Source organism: Cnephaeus nilssonii (assembly GCF_951640355.1).
Source record: "Cnephaeus nilssonii genome assembly, chromosome: 4".
NCBI lineage: Eukaryota > Metazoa > Chordata > Mammalia > Chiroptera > Vespertilionidae > Cnephaeus > Cnephaeus nilssonii.
The window spans coordinates 51,909,109-51,923,120 of record NC_137075.1 but is presented as its reverse complement, the minus strand read 5'-3'; the positions used below and the strand labels follow the sequence as shown (position 1 = coordinate 51,923,120).

The 14,012-nt window shown below is 45.0% G+C and overlaps 1 protein-coding gene across 1 annotated transcript in view; it reads right to left on the bottom strand.

The window, feature by feature from the left end:
- Nucleotides 1-1,110: 1,110 nt before the first annotated feature.
- The window catches only part of SLC27A2 (solute carrier family 27 member 2), a 40,979-nt gene continuing 28,077 nt past the window's right edge, over nucleotides 1,111-14,012 (bottom strand). The window contains exons 6-10 of the mRNA XM_079769496.1: nucleotides 10,567-10,657; nucleotides 8,169-8,367; nucleotides 7,216-7,313; nucleotides 2,725-2,855; nucleotides 1,111-1,454 (exon numbers count right to left, since the gene is read on the bottom strand). Of these exons, the coding sequence (XP_079625622.1) occupies nucleotides 1,278-1,454; nucleotides 2,725-2,855; nucleotides 7,216-7,313; nucleotides 8,169-8,367; nucleotides 10,567-10,657 (696 nt within the window). The 3' untranslated portion in view covers nucleotides 1,111-1,277. The remainder of the gene's footprint in view (nucleotides 1,455-2,724; nucleotides 2,856-7,215; nucleotides 7,314-8,168; nucleotides 8,368-10,566; nucleotides 10,658-14,012) is intronic.

Here is a 14,012-nt window from a genome sequence, read left to right as displayed (position 1 = left end):
CACATGTATACCCAGCTTTCTAGTTTCTGAATCATCAGAAGATTCCAGCAGTGCCTGAGCTGTATTTCCACATGATAATACGCAGCCAACTGAAGCAGAGTAGTGGCTATCCTCAAGTTTGCCACACTCATTTGTGACCTGCTTCTCTCATCCACATTACCAATGTGAATCCTGAAGGCACTTGAGTTTGCAACCCTTGATGTGATTAAAAAATATCTACCTAGCACATTTTATGTCTCGAATACTGGTGCTGTAAGACCCCCAAAAGGAGACCCTTACTCTGTCCCACGAATCGACGGCAACCCCAATCAGCCACAGGAGGCGTCACTTGATGCAAAAAACAAGAGGTTTATTCCAGCGCGCTGGGGCTCAACTCGTGACTCACGCAGGAGCAGAGGAGTTGGGCCCCGAATGAAGAGTCTTACAAGCTTATAAAGGGAAAACTATAGCCTGGGGTGGGGTACAATGTAATTCGGGGAATTTTCCAAAGTGGACCTGGGCTTGTTTACAGTAAATTGTTACAATAGACCTCCTGACTTAGTCAGTTGTTCTTATCTGATAACCCTACCTCCTATTTTTCTTAATTGTTAGCACCTGTGGCTCAGAGCTGTTTCCTGGAACAGTTTAAGGCTTTTGTTCCCAGTACTGGAAAAAGGGGGTTTGTGGAACAGTTTAAGACTTTTGCTCCCAGTACTGGGAAAGGGGGTTTGTTTAAAGCTTCTGTTTCGTTCTATCAGTGCTATTGCTTAGTCTTCTTTAAGAACTGTACAGGTGGCATTTTCACCTTTTGGGTAACGCTGTTTTAGGCAGTGGCCAGATGCTATTCGGGGGGAGAGTTAGCCTTATACCAGAGCGGGATTTCCATGGATCTATTCCTTGGTGACATGCCCCCCCCCCTCCCCCGCAACCTCCCAACTCCTTGCCCTGTATTACCTATTGCCATTGTCATTATGAGTGAGGCACCTGTGAAAAGTTACCAATGGGACTATCAGGCTCAGGATGAAGGAAGGAGAGTTCCATTTCATATGCTGGCGGTCATCTATTTTATTACATATTAAAAACAAACAAACACCCGCCCCTCCCTCCCTCTAACAAGCTTAGTTTGCAAATAAAAACAGTAGGGGCACACTGAAAAATAATTATCTCTAAGTCTTTTCACTTGCAGAAGAGTAGGTGTAATTTAGAAAAGGCTCCCTTTATTGGTATGCATGAAAAATGCACCCCACAATCTTCAATCAAATTAAAGTTGGATCCGTTCAGTTTCTTTCTGGAAATATTCAGAGTTTCATAGTTTCAGCACGTATGGCATTGTAAATGTCCTCAGTCATGGGCACATACATTGCTGCTTTGTCATCCAAGAAATACAAGGCATCTTTGATGACTGCAGGGTTGAAGCCCTCCTCCACGAGGGTCACTTTGCGGTGTTTAAAAGTTCCAGTGATCTCAATGGTGTCCTGAAAAACATCAAACAGCCCACAATGTTGTGGCGTTTTGCAAACAGGTCAGGTGCAGGGAAAGGGGTGAGGCTGGCACCTCTGGCTCCTTTGAGAGCTGTGAATGCATTTTGTATGATATGGATACATCCTGTTTTCTGAAACTCCACTAGGGGGCCCTTTGTGAAGGTAATTTTCATTCCCTTAAAGCTTCCCCCGCCCCCCCACCTCACTCAAGGATATGTTTATTGATCTTAGAGAGAGGGGAAGAGAAGGAGGGAGCGAGGGAGGGAGAGAGAGAGAGAGAGAGAGAGAGAGAGAGAGAGAGAGAAAAGAGAGAGAAAACATCGATGTGAGAGAGAAATATCGGTTGCTTCCTGCACTCGCCCTGACCGGAATCAAACTCGCAACCTGGGGGTATGTGCCTGACCGGGGATTGAACTCATCACCTTTTGGTGTACGAGCACCAGCCAGGGCTCATTCCCTTAAAGCTTTAAGATCACCTGTGGGGAGTGAAATATGGAGCGCAGAGTCTGTTGCTTGGTGAACTTCAGGTATGATTGGAATATCCTGATTAAAGGTGTGATCATCTACACAGACAACTCTATTCTTTCAGCCTGTTTGTCTGTTCCACTGAAGATCTGTTTTTTCTTCCATTAATAGGGAATGACTTGAGGATATTTCAATTTTTATGATCTCATTGTAAAGCAAATGCCAGTGCTTTATGAACATCAGTTTTGTAACCACAGCAATGTCTGGTAACCTGACACTTCTCAACTCTTCAGAATCAAAGAGCTCAAAGTCCAAAAGTGAGAGTGTTAAACTAACCTATGGGTTAATGTTTGAGAAAGAAAAAAAAATCCCTCTAGTGGTGAAAGCTAAACCTTTGGTAGTTCCAACTGGCTAATGATGCCCATTTGAACTTCACACCATAGAAAGGTCTATGACGTCAATGGATTTTTCCATTCTTCAAAGCTGGAAACAACAAATAGGAGGGTCAGAGTATTTCTGTTTTAAGTGTCTGTCACATATCCCCAAACACAGACTTTGAGCGTTACTTGCTAATACTGTTGTTGAATGAACTGGCCTGGTTAATTTTAGGGAGAAAGGGATTAGGATTTGTGTTTCTGCTAGTTCTATTTTTCTGATATTTCTGCTTTCTTGTTGAACTTCCTGGAAAAGGTAGTGAAAACTTGGCCAATGTGGTCGCCATGGTAGAGGGGATTTGTTGCCTAAGAGACAGGGGTCTCCATGAGAGAGGAGAATTGAACTTGATAACAAGCAGTCTCACCTGTATCCTTAGAAACCGGGGCCTTGCATAACCAGGCAGGTAGTCGGCAATGTGCTTAAAGAGTTTCTTTCCATCAAATTCATGGCCTTCCTTCATCTTGATTGAGGCCATGCCAATTCGACCCTCGTGACCTGGAAATAACACAAAAAAATATTAGATGTGCTGTAGCTATTTTATTTATAATTCTTTGCTGTTTCCAAGAACAGCGGACAGAGGCAGCATTATGGCATACGTTTCTTTTGGATAGTTGGAATTTTTATTTCCAATATAGGTAAAAGTTATTCTAAAATGAAGATACTGCTACTACTACTAGCAGCTATACGTTGATTGAATTTTTGTTATATGCCAGGCCCTATGGACCATCTCATTTAACCGGCACAACCAACTTATGAAGAGGTTCAAAAGTTATCTCCATTTTACGGATGAAGAAACTGAAGCTTAAAGACATTAAAAGACTTGCTCAAGTTCACACAGCGAATACCGAACTGGGGCAGTCTGGCTCTAGAGCCTGTGCTTGTCATCTTCACCCTTTTCAGCAGCCTGCGTGAAACACTTGAGTAGGAAACAGGTCAAACTGGTGGCTAAAGGAACTTTTTTAAAAAAAAATTATTTTTATTGATTTTAGAGAGGTAGGGAGAGGGACAGAGAGAGATAGAAACATCAATGATGAGAGAGAATCATTGATCAGCTGCCTCCTGCACGCCCCCCACCGGGGACCGAGCCCGCAACCCAGGCATGTGCCCTTGGTTGGAATCGAACCAGGGACCCCTCAGTCCACAGGCCAATGCTCTATTCACTGAGCCAAACCGGCCAGGGCTTTTTTTTTTTTTTTTACTCCAGTGAAAAGTCCTTGCTCCACTCATGAATAGCTGAGCTCAGGTTGTTCTTCAGACTGCAATGTCAGGTCTGCTGTGCTTCTAGGCACCAACTCCACCTTTGAGACTTACGTATTTACTCAAGGTTCCTAATAGCTTTGCCTTTCTGCACGTTAGAGAAGCTGCGGGACAGGAGGAGAAGGCCAGGTGCAAGGGTGAGTGAGCTGTTGGGTGCCCTCCCACTGATGCCCTTTAGTCCCCAGAGGTTGAGCTCTCCACAGAGAAAATGGACCCTAGCAGCTTTCTTCCCCGCCAGGCAGGGCAGTAATTTCCATTGTTTTCTTGTGAGGACAGTGGTAATTAGGTACTAATCTATCTGCTACCTGATCCAGTAGACCTAGTGGGAGCCCAGGCCCATTTCCCTGAACTACTTAGCTGTAATCAGAGAGGGAGAGGGAACCGCCCTTGTCACCTGGGCCCCAGCTTTCAAAATCTCTCCCATGGTGACTGCGTGTTTACCTACAGCTCTAAAGGAGGCGGAAAACAAGAGGAAACATGGGAAGAAAGAAAACGCACCCTCGTTTTATCTGCCTCTGATCTGAGGGAGGCAGGACATTTGGACCCTCTTTCCCTGGTAGCTCTCTGGAAGGCACCTATCTCAGGAATCTCAAATGTCTCCAATAAAACTTTTAGAATTAAGGCAGAAGCTGCTGCAACAGAAATCTTCAGCATCGACGGGCTCCCTGCTTCTTGCTCTGGCACTCACGGGGAGAGGAAGGGGCCTGTGGGGTCTCAGGCCTCCACCCTGGCTCCTGCAGGTTGGTTTGGGCCAGTTCAGATCCAGGGGGGAGGCTCCAGTCTGCAGCAGTTCTGGCCAGGGCTTCTCTAGAACAGCTGCCCAGCGTGGTAGCCACCGGTCACATGTGGCTATTACAATGAATTATAATCGAAATGAAAAATTCAGTTCCTCAGTTGTACCAACCACATTGCAGTTGCTGGACAGTCACATAAAGGCTACTGGACACCACACTGGACAGTGCAGATATAGAACACTTTCGTCACTGCAGAACATTCGACTGATAATTACAGTTGTAGAGAGCAGTTGGACAGTGCTGGTGTGACACCTAGAAAAACTTAAACTCCCTTCTAAGCCTAAACCTAGAAGTTCCCTCTTTGGACCTCCTGGTCCAAAACTGAGACCTGAGAAGGCTCCGTGAGGATCCCAGAACCTGAAAGTTGGGAGAGACTCCAGAGTTCACCTCTCTAATCTCTAGAGTTCACCTCTAATTTTTCACTGCTGTCAGAATCCTCACAGGATCCCAGGTGGACATCCTCCTCTTTACCCCCTCCAGCTGGGGGGACAGTCCCTACCTCAGGAGACAGTCCTCTCTAGGGTTGGTTGCTCTGGTCAGAGCAGGGCTCTCAGGCTAACATTGGCTCCCTGGTCATTTCAGCCCGTTGTTTTCATTCTGCACATCGGCGCAGGATGAACACACTGGCTCCTTGTTTTATCTGATGTCTCTATCATTTGAAAACCATTAGCTTCCTTTTCTTTGTTCTGGATCAGTGGCTCCTACACATTACTGGTCATTACAGCCACTTGGGAATTTAAAAAAAAGAAAGGAAGAAAACAAGAAAATTCTGAGCCCCAAACTCGAGGTTCTGATCCATCAGACACGGGCTTTAAAAGGTTTCCCAGATGATTCTGATTGGCGAGGTTTTTGGAATCACTACGTGTCAGTGCTTTTCAAGACTTTAGTGTATTGTCTCTAAACTCTGTAAAACATATAACTCATCACTTTAACCATTTTAAAGTGTACAATTCAGTGGCATTTAGTACATTCACAATGTTGTTCAACTATTACCAGTATCTAGTTCTAGAACATTTTTATCACTCCAAAATTAGACTTCAGTGTTTTGAAGAATCACTTAGCCCTGGCTGGTGTGGCTCAGTTGGTTGAGCATTGTCCCATGCACCATAAAGGTTACCAGTTTGATTACTGGTCAGAAGACAATCGACCGATGCTTCTTTCTCACACTGATGTTTCTCTCTCTCTCTCTTTCTCTCTCCCTCCTCCCTCTCCATTCCTCTCTCTAAAATCAATTAAAACAGTTATTAAAATAAAAGAATCACTTAAAGGGCTTGTTAAAACACAGCTCCCTGGCCCCACCCCAGAAAGTCATTCGGTGGGTCTGAGGTGGGCCTGAGCATTTTTAACAAGCTCTCGGGTGAGGAGGATGGTGCTGCTGGCTCAGGGTTCCCACTGGGCCTTCCATTCCACTTCCTAGATTCTCTCACCTTCTCCTACACATTCTTCTGTGTTGTTACCATTTTAAAATTCAGCATATAAAAGCGTGTGCAACATTCCAGGTGGGGTCTGGGAGAGCCCAGTGTGGTGTGATGGCTGACAACCACGCTTGTGCTAATTCAGCCTGAGGTCCAACATGAGAAGTATTCTACAACTCACGCTCTGTGACCCGGGTGTGGCTATACTTCCCATTGTGTTGCTGCCACAGGGTTGGAGAGGAACAGGTAAGAGAAAGTCCTGAATATTCTTTAAGAAATAAAAGGGCAGTACAAGGTCACATGCAACCGTCACAGCTCAGGGAAAGGGGACTTTGGGGTTTCCATTTTGAATGTAGGTGGAATCCCAAATCCTGAGTTCTGGGGGAGTACTAACACCCATAGCATCTCATATTTGGACAGTGATATAGTGTCTTCCCTGACATCTATATACTTAAAAGCCTAAGTGACCTTTATGACTGGATGACCGGCCAGTAGCTATGATGTGCATTGACCACCAGGGGGCAGATACTCAATGCAGGAGCTGCTCCCGGGTGGTCAGTGCGCTCCCACAGCCAACCTCCCACGGCTGGCCAACCTCCCATGGTCCCTCCCCCCCGAGCCAGCCCTGATAGACCCCGATCACTGGCCAGGCCAAGGGACCCCACCTGTGCACAAATTCATGCACCGGGCCTCTAGTCTATAATAAAAATGATTTTTCCTCATGACAACTCTCATGCACATATCTGACAAATATATATTTACTATTTATGTCGTTGAAATGAATTAGTTCTCTAGACAATCTTCACGACAGGACTGGTATTATCCCTAATTTTAGTGATTTGCCTGAAGCCAAACAGCCAGCAGGTATTAGAGCCAGGATCCCAAATCAGACCTGGGCACTCCCCATGCTGGCAGAAGCAGGTCTATGGAAGAAGGCTTGGTGACACTGCTCCGTGTCATGATTCTGAAACTCAGTTGGGTGGGCTGAGTGGGTCACGGACCTGCTTTAAAAGAAGGGTCTGGACAAAACCAGCTGCTTCCCAATTTCTTCCCTTAGCAACTGCACTTGCTCTTACTTGTGTCTCACATCCCATCTCCCAGCTCTCCAGTGTGCCGCATCTTTTCTTGAGGAGTGCCAGATGCAGCATGGGACCTGGAGAGATGTGGCTTATCGGGGAGCCCAGCTGGGGAGCTGAGCCACAGAGGAAGGCCAGGTGCAGGTGTACTGACCGAGCTGATTTAGAAAGGAACATAAGCCACACATAGCCCCTTACTCAAGTGGCTGACAGAGTCGTTTGATTCTCCAGCCGACAGAAGGCACTGACATACCTTGCCCTGGGGTTAAAATGATATGGATTTAGGCACAGATTTATAATATCTCGTGCATACCTGGCACAGGCACTCCATAAACATTTGCTTCTTGGACAAAATCAACCAGTCCCAGTATGTCAGCAACTTCAGTGGTGGCCACATTTTCTCCTTTCCACCTGGAAGAAAAGGTGAGGTTAGCAGAGGTCACAGGTGGTCTCTGGCTCAGGATACGATGACAGGGAGTAGCTGTTCCCTCCAGACCTCTGTGGGGTGGCTGCACTCTATACCTCAGCTTGGTCCCCAAATTCCCCGACTTCATCATGGGAGAGGCATCCTGCTTGAGGAGCAAAAGACAAAGGCATACTCCTAAGTAACAAAATGTGGAATTTCAACCTAGCCACATGAAACTTGGTTGAGCAACACCAGATGAAAGTAAGGTGGGAAACCTTAGTGTATATACTAGTATGTGTCTCAATAGCTTAGACCGTCCAGTTTCTTCATTATTACTGGTCACTCATAGGACAGCCAGGGATTTTCAGTTTTCAATTATGGGGCTTTCCTTCAGCTAAAATCAAATGCAAATTAAGGTGGAGTTGATTTAGTTAAAGAGGAGGTGAGGGATTCGGAGCCCCACCTGTTTCCCTCCCTCTTACTCTCCATCCCCAACTAGGTGGTTCCCCACAGAACCCCCAAAACAGTGCAACAGTTTGAAAGTCATGATAATAGATCAGGAAATGAATTCCCAACAACAGCACAGTCCTCCAGCCTCATAACACTTTTGCTTAATCATCTTCCTTCATGAACTCCCTGAGGCCAGGCCCCAGCTCCCAGCACAGTGCCTGGCAACATAATTACATTGAAGAGTGACCCCTCAGATATTTTGCTCCTTTTTCTCTAGGAATACAGGAGGTTGAATTGACATGCTAAAGAGAGAGAAGAAAATGGAGTACCATAACCAAAATGGAATGGGATTTATCAATTTAGGAGTATGCCAACTTGTGCATGTTTCTCCATAATTCAGAGAAACCCACCGGAATGTATCGCCAACTCTGTCGTGGAAGTAGATGAAATTGTCATGGTCAATCATTAAGAGATCTCCACTGTTGAAATAGACATCTCCTTTCTTAAAGACGTCTCTCAGTTTTTTCTTTTCTGTCTGAGTTTTCCCTCCCGCATAGCCACTAAATGGTGTAAGTTGTGTGATTCTGCAAACTAGGAGTCCAACTTCACCTAAGACAGAAGAAAGTACATTGTTATTTTATGAGCTTGCAGTGGGCACATTTTATTATTAACCTCTTAAATTTGATGCTATGCAACTCATTAGCAGCAGGCTGGCTACACATGTGCATGTATAGTCATATACATCATATACACACATATACATATACTATGTGCACATATTACTCTATATGGCCACACATTTGTAATTTTTAAATGCTAACCTTTTACTGAATAATGATTTAGACACATAATTAAACAAATGAACAGTAGTTTAAGCATAAAGGTAAAGACTCCCTAAAACTATAGTTTTGCAACCATCCTATCTAATAAAGAGGTAATATGCAAATTGACCATCACTCCAACATACAAGATGGCCACCCCCATGTGGTCAAAGATGGCCACCACAAGATGGCCAGCAGGGGAGGGCAGTTGGGGGCGATCAGGCCTGCAGGGGAGGGCAGTTCCCTAACTGGGCCGGCAGAGGAGGGCAATTGGGGGCGACCAGGCCTGCAGGGGAGGACAGTTGGGGGGACCCAGGCCTGCAGGGGAGGGCAGTTGGGGGGGACCAGGCCTGCAGAGGAAGGCAGTTGGGGGGATCAGGCCTGCAGGGGGAGGGCAGTTGGGGGGGGGGGACCAGGCCTGTAGGGGAGGGAAGTTGGAGGGGATCAGGCCTTCAGGGAAGGGCAGTTGGGGGGAGGGGACCAGGCTTGCAGGGGAGGACAGTTAGAGGTGACCAGGCCTGCAGGGGAGGGCAGTTGGGGGGACCCAGGCCTGCAGGGGAGGGCAGTTGGGGGTGACCAGGCCTGCAGGGGAAGGCAGTTGGGGGGATCAGGCCTGCAGGGGGAGGGCAGTTGGGGGGGGATCAGGCCTGCAGGGGGAGGGACCAGGCCTGAAAGGGAGGGCAGTTAGGGGAGATCAGGCCTTCAGGGGAGGGTAGTTAGGGGTGACCAGGCCTGCAGGGGAGGGCAGTTAGAGGTGACCAGGCCTGCAGGGGAGGGCATTTGGGAGGGATCAGGCCTGCATGGGAGGGCAGTTGGGGGGGGGGGGAACCAGGCCTGCAGGGGAGGGAAGTTGGAGGGGATCAGGCCTGCAGGGAAGGGCAGTTGTGGGGAGGGGACCAGGCTTGCAGGGGAGGGCAGTTGGAGGGGATCAGGCCTGCAGGAGAGGGCAGTTGGGGGTGACAAGGCCTGCAGGGGAGGGCAGTTGGGGGCAACTAGGCCTGCAGGGGAAGGCAGTTGGGGGGGATCAGGCCTGAAAGGGAGGACAGTTAGGGATGATCAGGCCTTCAGGGGAGGGTAGTTAGGGGTGACCAGGCCTGCAGGGGAGGGTAGTTAGAGGTGACCAGGCCTGCAGGGGAGGGCAGTTGCGGGGGGGGACCAGGCATGCAGGGGAGGGAAGTTGGGGGCAACCAGGTCTGCAGGGGAGGGCAGTTGGGGGCAACCAGACCTACAGGGGAAGGCAGTTAGGGGTGATCAGGCAAGCAGGGGAGCAGTTTGGCATAGATCAGGCTGGCAGGGGAGTAGTTAGGGGGTGATCAGGCTGGCAGGCAGAAGTGGTTAGGGCCAATCAGGCAGGCAGGCAGGACAGCGTTTGGGAGCCAGCAGTCCTGGATTGTGAAAGGGATGTCTGCCTGGGATCGGGCCTAAATGGGCAGTTGGACATCCCTCGAGGGTCCCAGATTGGAGAAGGTGCAGGCTTGGCTGAGGGACACTCCCCCACCCCCCTCCGCCTCGTGCACGAATTTTGTTCACTGGGCCTCTAGTAATTATATATCCCTTCCCACAAAATGCTAATCTCACAATCAAGAAGTTGTTAAGCTAGGTTCAAACTACAATTATGTTACATGTAGTGGTTAAATTAGTATCTTTTGGAGTTTCTGTAACTATTTCTGAGTGTACAAAAATATATCTCTTTTCCCCCTCCATTCTGATAAATTTATCAGGTGTTCATTTTAGCAATGATATGTTAGTTCTTAACAGTCATTTAGTCAAGGTAAGAAAATGACAGCTTAGGCCCTGGCTGGGCACTCAGTTGGCTAGAGCCTCATCCCCATATGCCAAGGTTGCAGGTTCAATCCCAGGTCAGGGTACATACAAGGATCAACCAATGAATGCATAAATAAGTGAAACAACAAATACTTCTCTCTCTCAAAATTAAAAAAAAAAGAAAAAGAAAATGAATGGTTAATTGAACAAAAATCCACTGTACCTTTGGGAACTTTGATGCAATATCCATTTTCATCTCGGACAGGTTCATCTTTCTCCACATCATATTTAATCAGCTCATAAGATACAACTTTCTAGTGAAATTAAAATAGATCACTTTGAGCATTCATTTTCACATTTTTTTTCGTAGTACTGCATGCATAAAGTATATAAAGAAGACCTATCTTAAGTGTATAGCTTGGTGAATTTTATATGTGTGTACACCCATGTACCTACCACCCAGATTAAGATATTAAATATTTTCATTACCTTAGGAAGTTTCTTCCTGCCCCTTCTGTCAAGTTAACCACCATTCTGACTGTTATCACCATCAAGTAGTCTAAACTCTCAATAAAGGAAGTAGATATTTGCCTTTGTGTCTGCTTCTTTCACTCAACACACTGCGTGAGACAGTCATCCATCCATGTTGGTGTTTGTTTCAGTGGTTTTCCTTGTATGAATATACAGCAATTTATTTATCTTTTCTCCTATTAACAGGCATTTGGATTGTTTCAGTTTTGGACTACTAAAAATAAAGCTGTTATGAACAGTCTCATACATATCACAAGTGCGTTTTAAAAATCTGTATAACCTTAATGTGCCCCTGTTGTATGTTTTACATTTCCAGAGACATGCTCTCCAATATATTTAAGGTTCAATAGTACAATTACTTCATGCCCATGGCTATAAAATAATTAAAACTCCATTACGTTTCATATATACTATAATTCAATGGCATACAAATTTTAATTTATATAATTTAGTAAGGGCAATAAGTGCATTATTTTCTCTGTTAACAGATAAGTACAAATATGACAGTATTTAGATGTAATTATCACCCATAATTACTGTGTCCATTTCAAATTTAAATTCAAATCTATATGATAAATTAACCAATTATGTGTTTTGGTAGTAGCAGATAACCATTAAAAACCAAGTGGCATTCACAGTCAACAAATGTAGATCTTTTTGATATGCAAGAATGTGAAAAAAACAATAGGGATGGTAACTCATGCTTCTTTCCACATCAATTACAGGGCCATCTCCCTCTCCTCCTTTTTAGTTTTAAAACATAGATTTGTTTAAACTAGAAAAACTGACAATAAAACACAGAGATCAATGGATGTGATACAAAGAACTAGTAGCATATAGCACCAACTCCTAAGGTCTTCACGTGTGGTTTGTTTCCTTGTAACAACTCATCATAACAACACAGACAGCTTGCACCTTTGAGCCCTCTCTTGTTCTGAACTGCATTTAGCCTGGGTCTTCAAGGTCTGGGCTAGTACAGCTTGGACTGAAACTAGCGAAGACAGGCCCTCTCCCAGTGTGGAATGGGAAATTGATTCTCAGTCTCTAGTGGTGCTGCCCAGCAGAATTTTCTATGATGATGGAAGTATTCTCTATCTGTACTGCTCAAAATGGTAATCACAAAGTATGGCTACTGAGCACTTGAGAGGTGGCTAGAGTGAATAAAGAACTAAATTAAAATTTTATTTATGCAATTTAAGTTTACATAGCCACACTTAGCTAGTGGCTACCGTACTGGATGGCCCAGGTGTGGAGGACAGTGGAGAGACCTGTGTAGTATAGGTTTGGCTGTCATTGTCAGGGAGGTTTCTTGGACTCAGGAATGTCTAGAGACCAGGCCAGAATAGAAGGAATGGAATGAAAATTATCATAACAGCTAACAATTATTCCAGGCTATTATGTGACAGGCATTCGGGCTATATCCTCTAATGGTCTTTTCATAAATTATTTAATTGAATCCTTTCAACAACCCTTTTCCTTTAACAACATTGAGTTGGGCCTGGCACTGGGCTCTATATTTTCTCTCTTTAATTTCTGTTTTACAGATGATGAATTGAGGTCTAAGGAACATAAAAGTGATTTGCCCTGGGTCATTCAGCCAGTATATGACTGTGCTGGAATCTGATCTCTAGAGCCAAATCTCTTATGCTCATGCATCACTGCCCTCTGTACTCTCCTGGTCAGTCCCTGGAGACACAGGTTGCTTGGGAGCTCTGGGTGGCTGTTGTGGCCAGGACAAGTTACCAGAGGCATAAAGAAAGCAGTCACTGCTCAAGCCAGTGGAGGCTCAGCATTTGAGGAATCTTCCTGAGATTTTGAAGAATAGGTGGTCACCTGGGAGACTGACTGCTTAAGCACAAAAATGGCAAAGAGATTGTCTAGATATCCCAGGCAATAAAAGAGACTTCTGGCTTAAAAATAGAAAATGTCAATCATATATCTGATAAGAGGTTAGTATACACATATGAGTTGGCTTAAACACAGGAAATGTCAATCATATCACTGATAAGAGGTTAGTATCCAAAATACATAAAGAACTTATACAGCTCAGTGGCAAAACAAACAATCCAATTAATAAGTAGACAAATAATTTAAATAGACATTTTCCAGAGAAGACATATAGATGACCCACAGGTGCCTGAAAAGATGTTCAGCATCACTAATTATAAGGGAAATGCAAATCAAAACCACAATGAGATAGCACTTCACTTCTATTTGAAAGGCTACTATAAAAAAGACAAGAGCCTGGCTGGTGTAGCTCAGTGGTTGAGCATTGACCTATGAATCAGGAGGTCATGATTCAATTCCCAGTCAGGGCACATTGAGGGCTCGATCACCAGTAGGGGGTGTGCAGGAGGCAGCCAATCAATGATTCTCTTCATATTTCTATCTCTCTCTCCCTTCCTCTCTGAAATCAATAAAAGAATATATAAAAAAAGAAATAACAAATGCTGAAGGGAATGTGGAGAAAAGGGAATCCTTGTGCACTATTGGTGGGAATGCAAATTGGTACAGCCACAATGGAAAACAGTATGGAGTTCCCTCAAAAAATTAAAAGTGGAACTACCATATGATCTAGCAATTCCATTTCTGGGGTATTTATCCAAAGGAAATGAAAACACTAATTAGAAAGATATATGCACTCCCATGTTCATTGCAGCATTACTTACAATAACAAAAACATGGAAACAACTTAGATGTCCATTGACAGGTGAGAGGATAAAGAAAGTGTGGTGTATATACAGTGATGTATATATACAATGGAATATTATTCACCCATATAAAGGAAATCTTGCCACTTGCAACAACATGGATGAACCTTGAGGGCATTATGCTAAATGAAATAAGTCAGACAGAGAAAGACAAATATCACATGATCTCATTATATGTTGAATCTGAAAAAAAAAGAATGAATTCATAGATTTAGAGAACAGATTGGTGATTTCCAGGGGTGAGGAGTGAAGAATAGGTAAAAATGGGTGAAAGTGGCCCTGGCTGGTGTGGCTCAGTTGGTTGGAGTGTCATCCTATACACTGCAAGGTTGCGGGTTTGAATCTCAGTCAGGGCACATGTCCAGGGTGCAGGTTAGATCCGGTTGGGCGTGTACAGGAGGCAACTGATCGATGTTTCTCTCTCTCT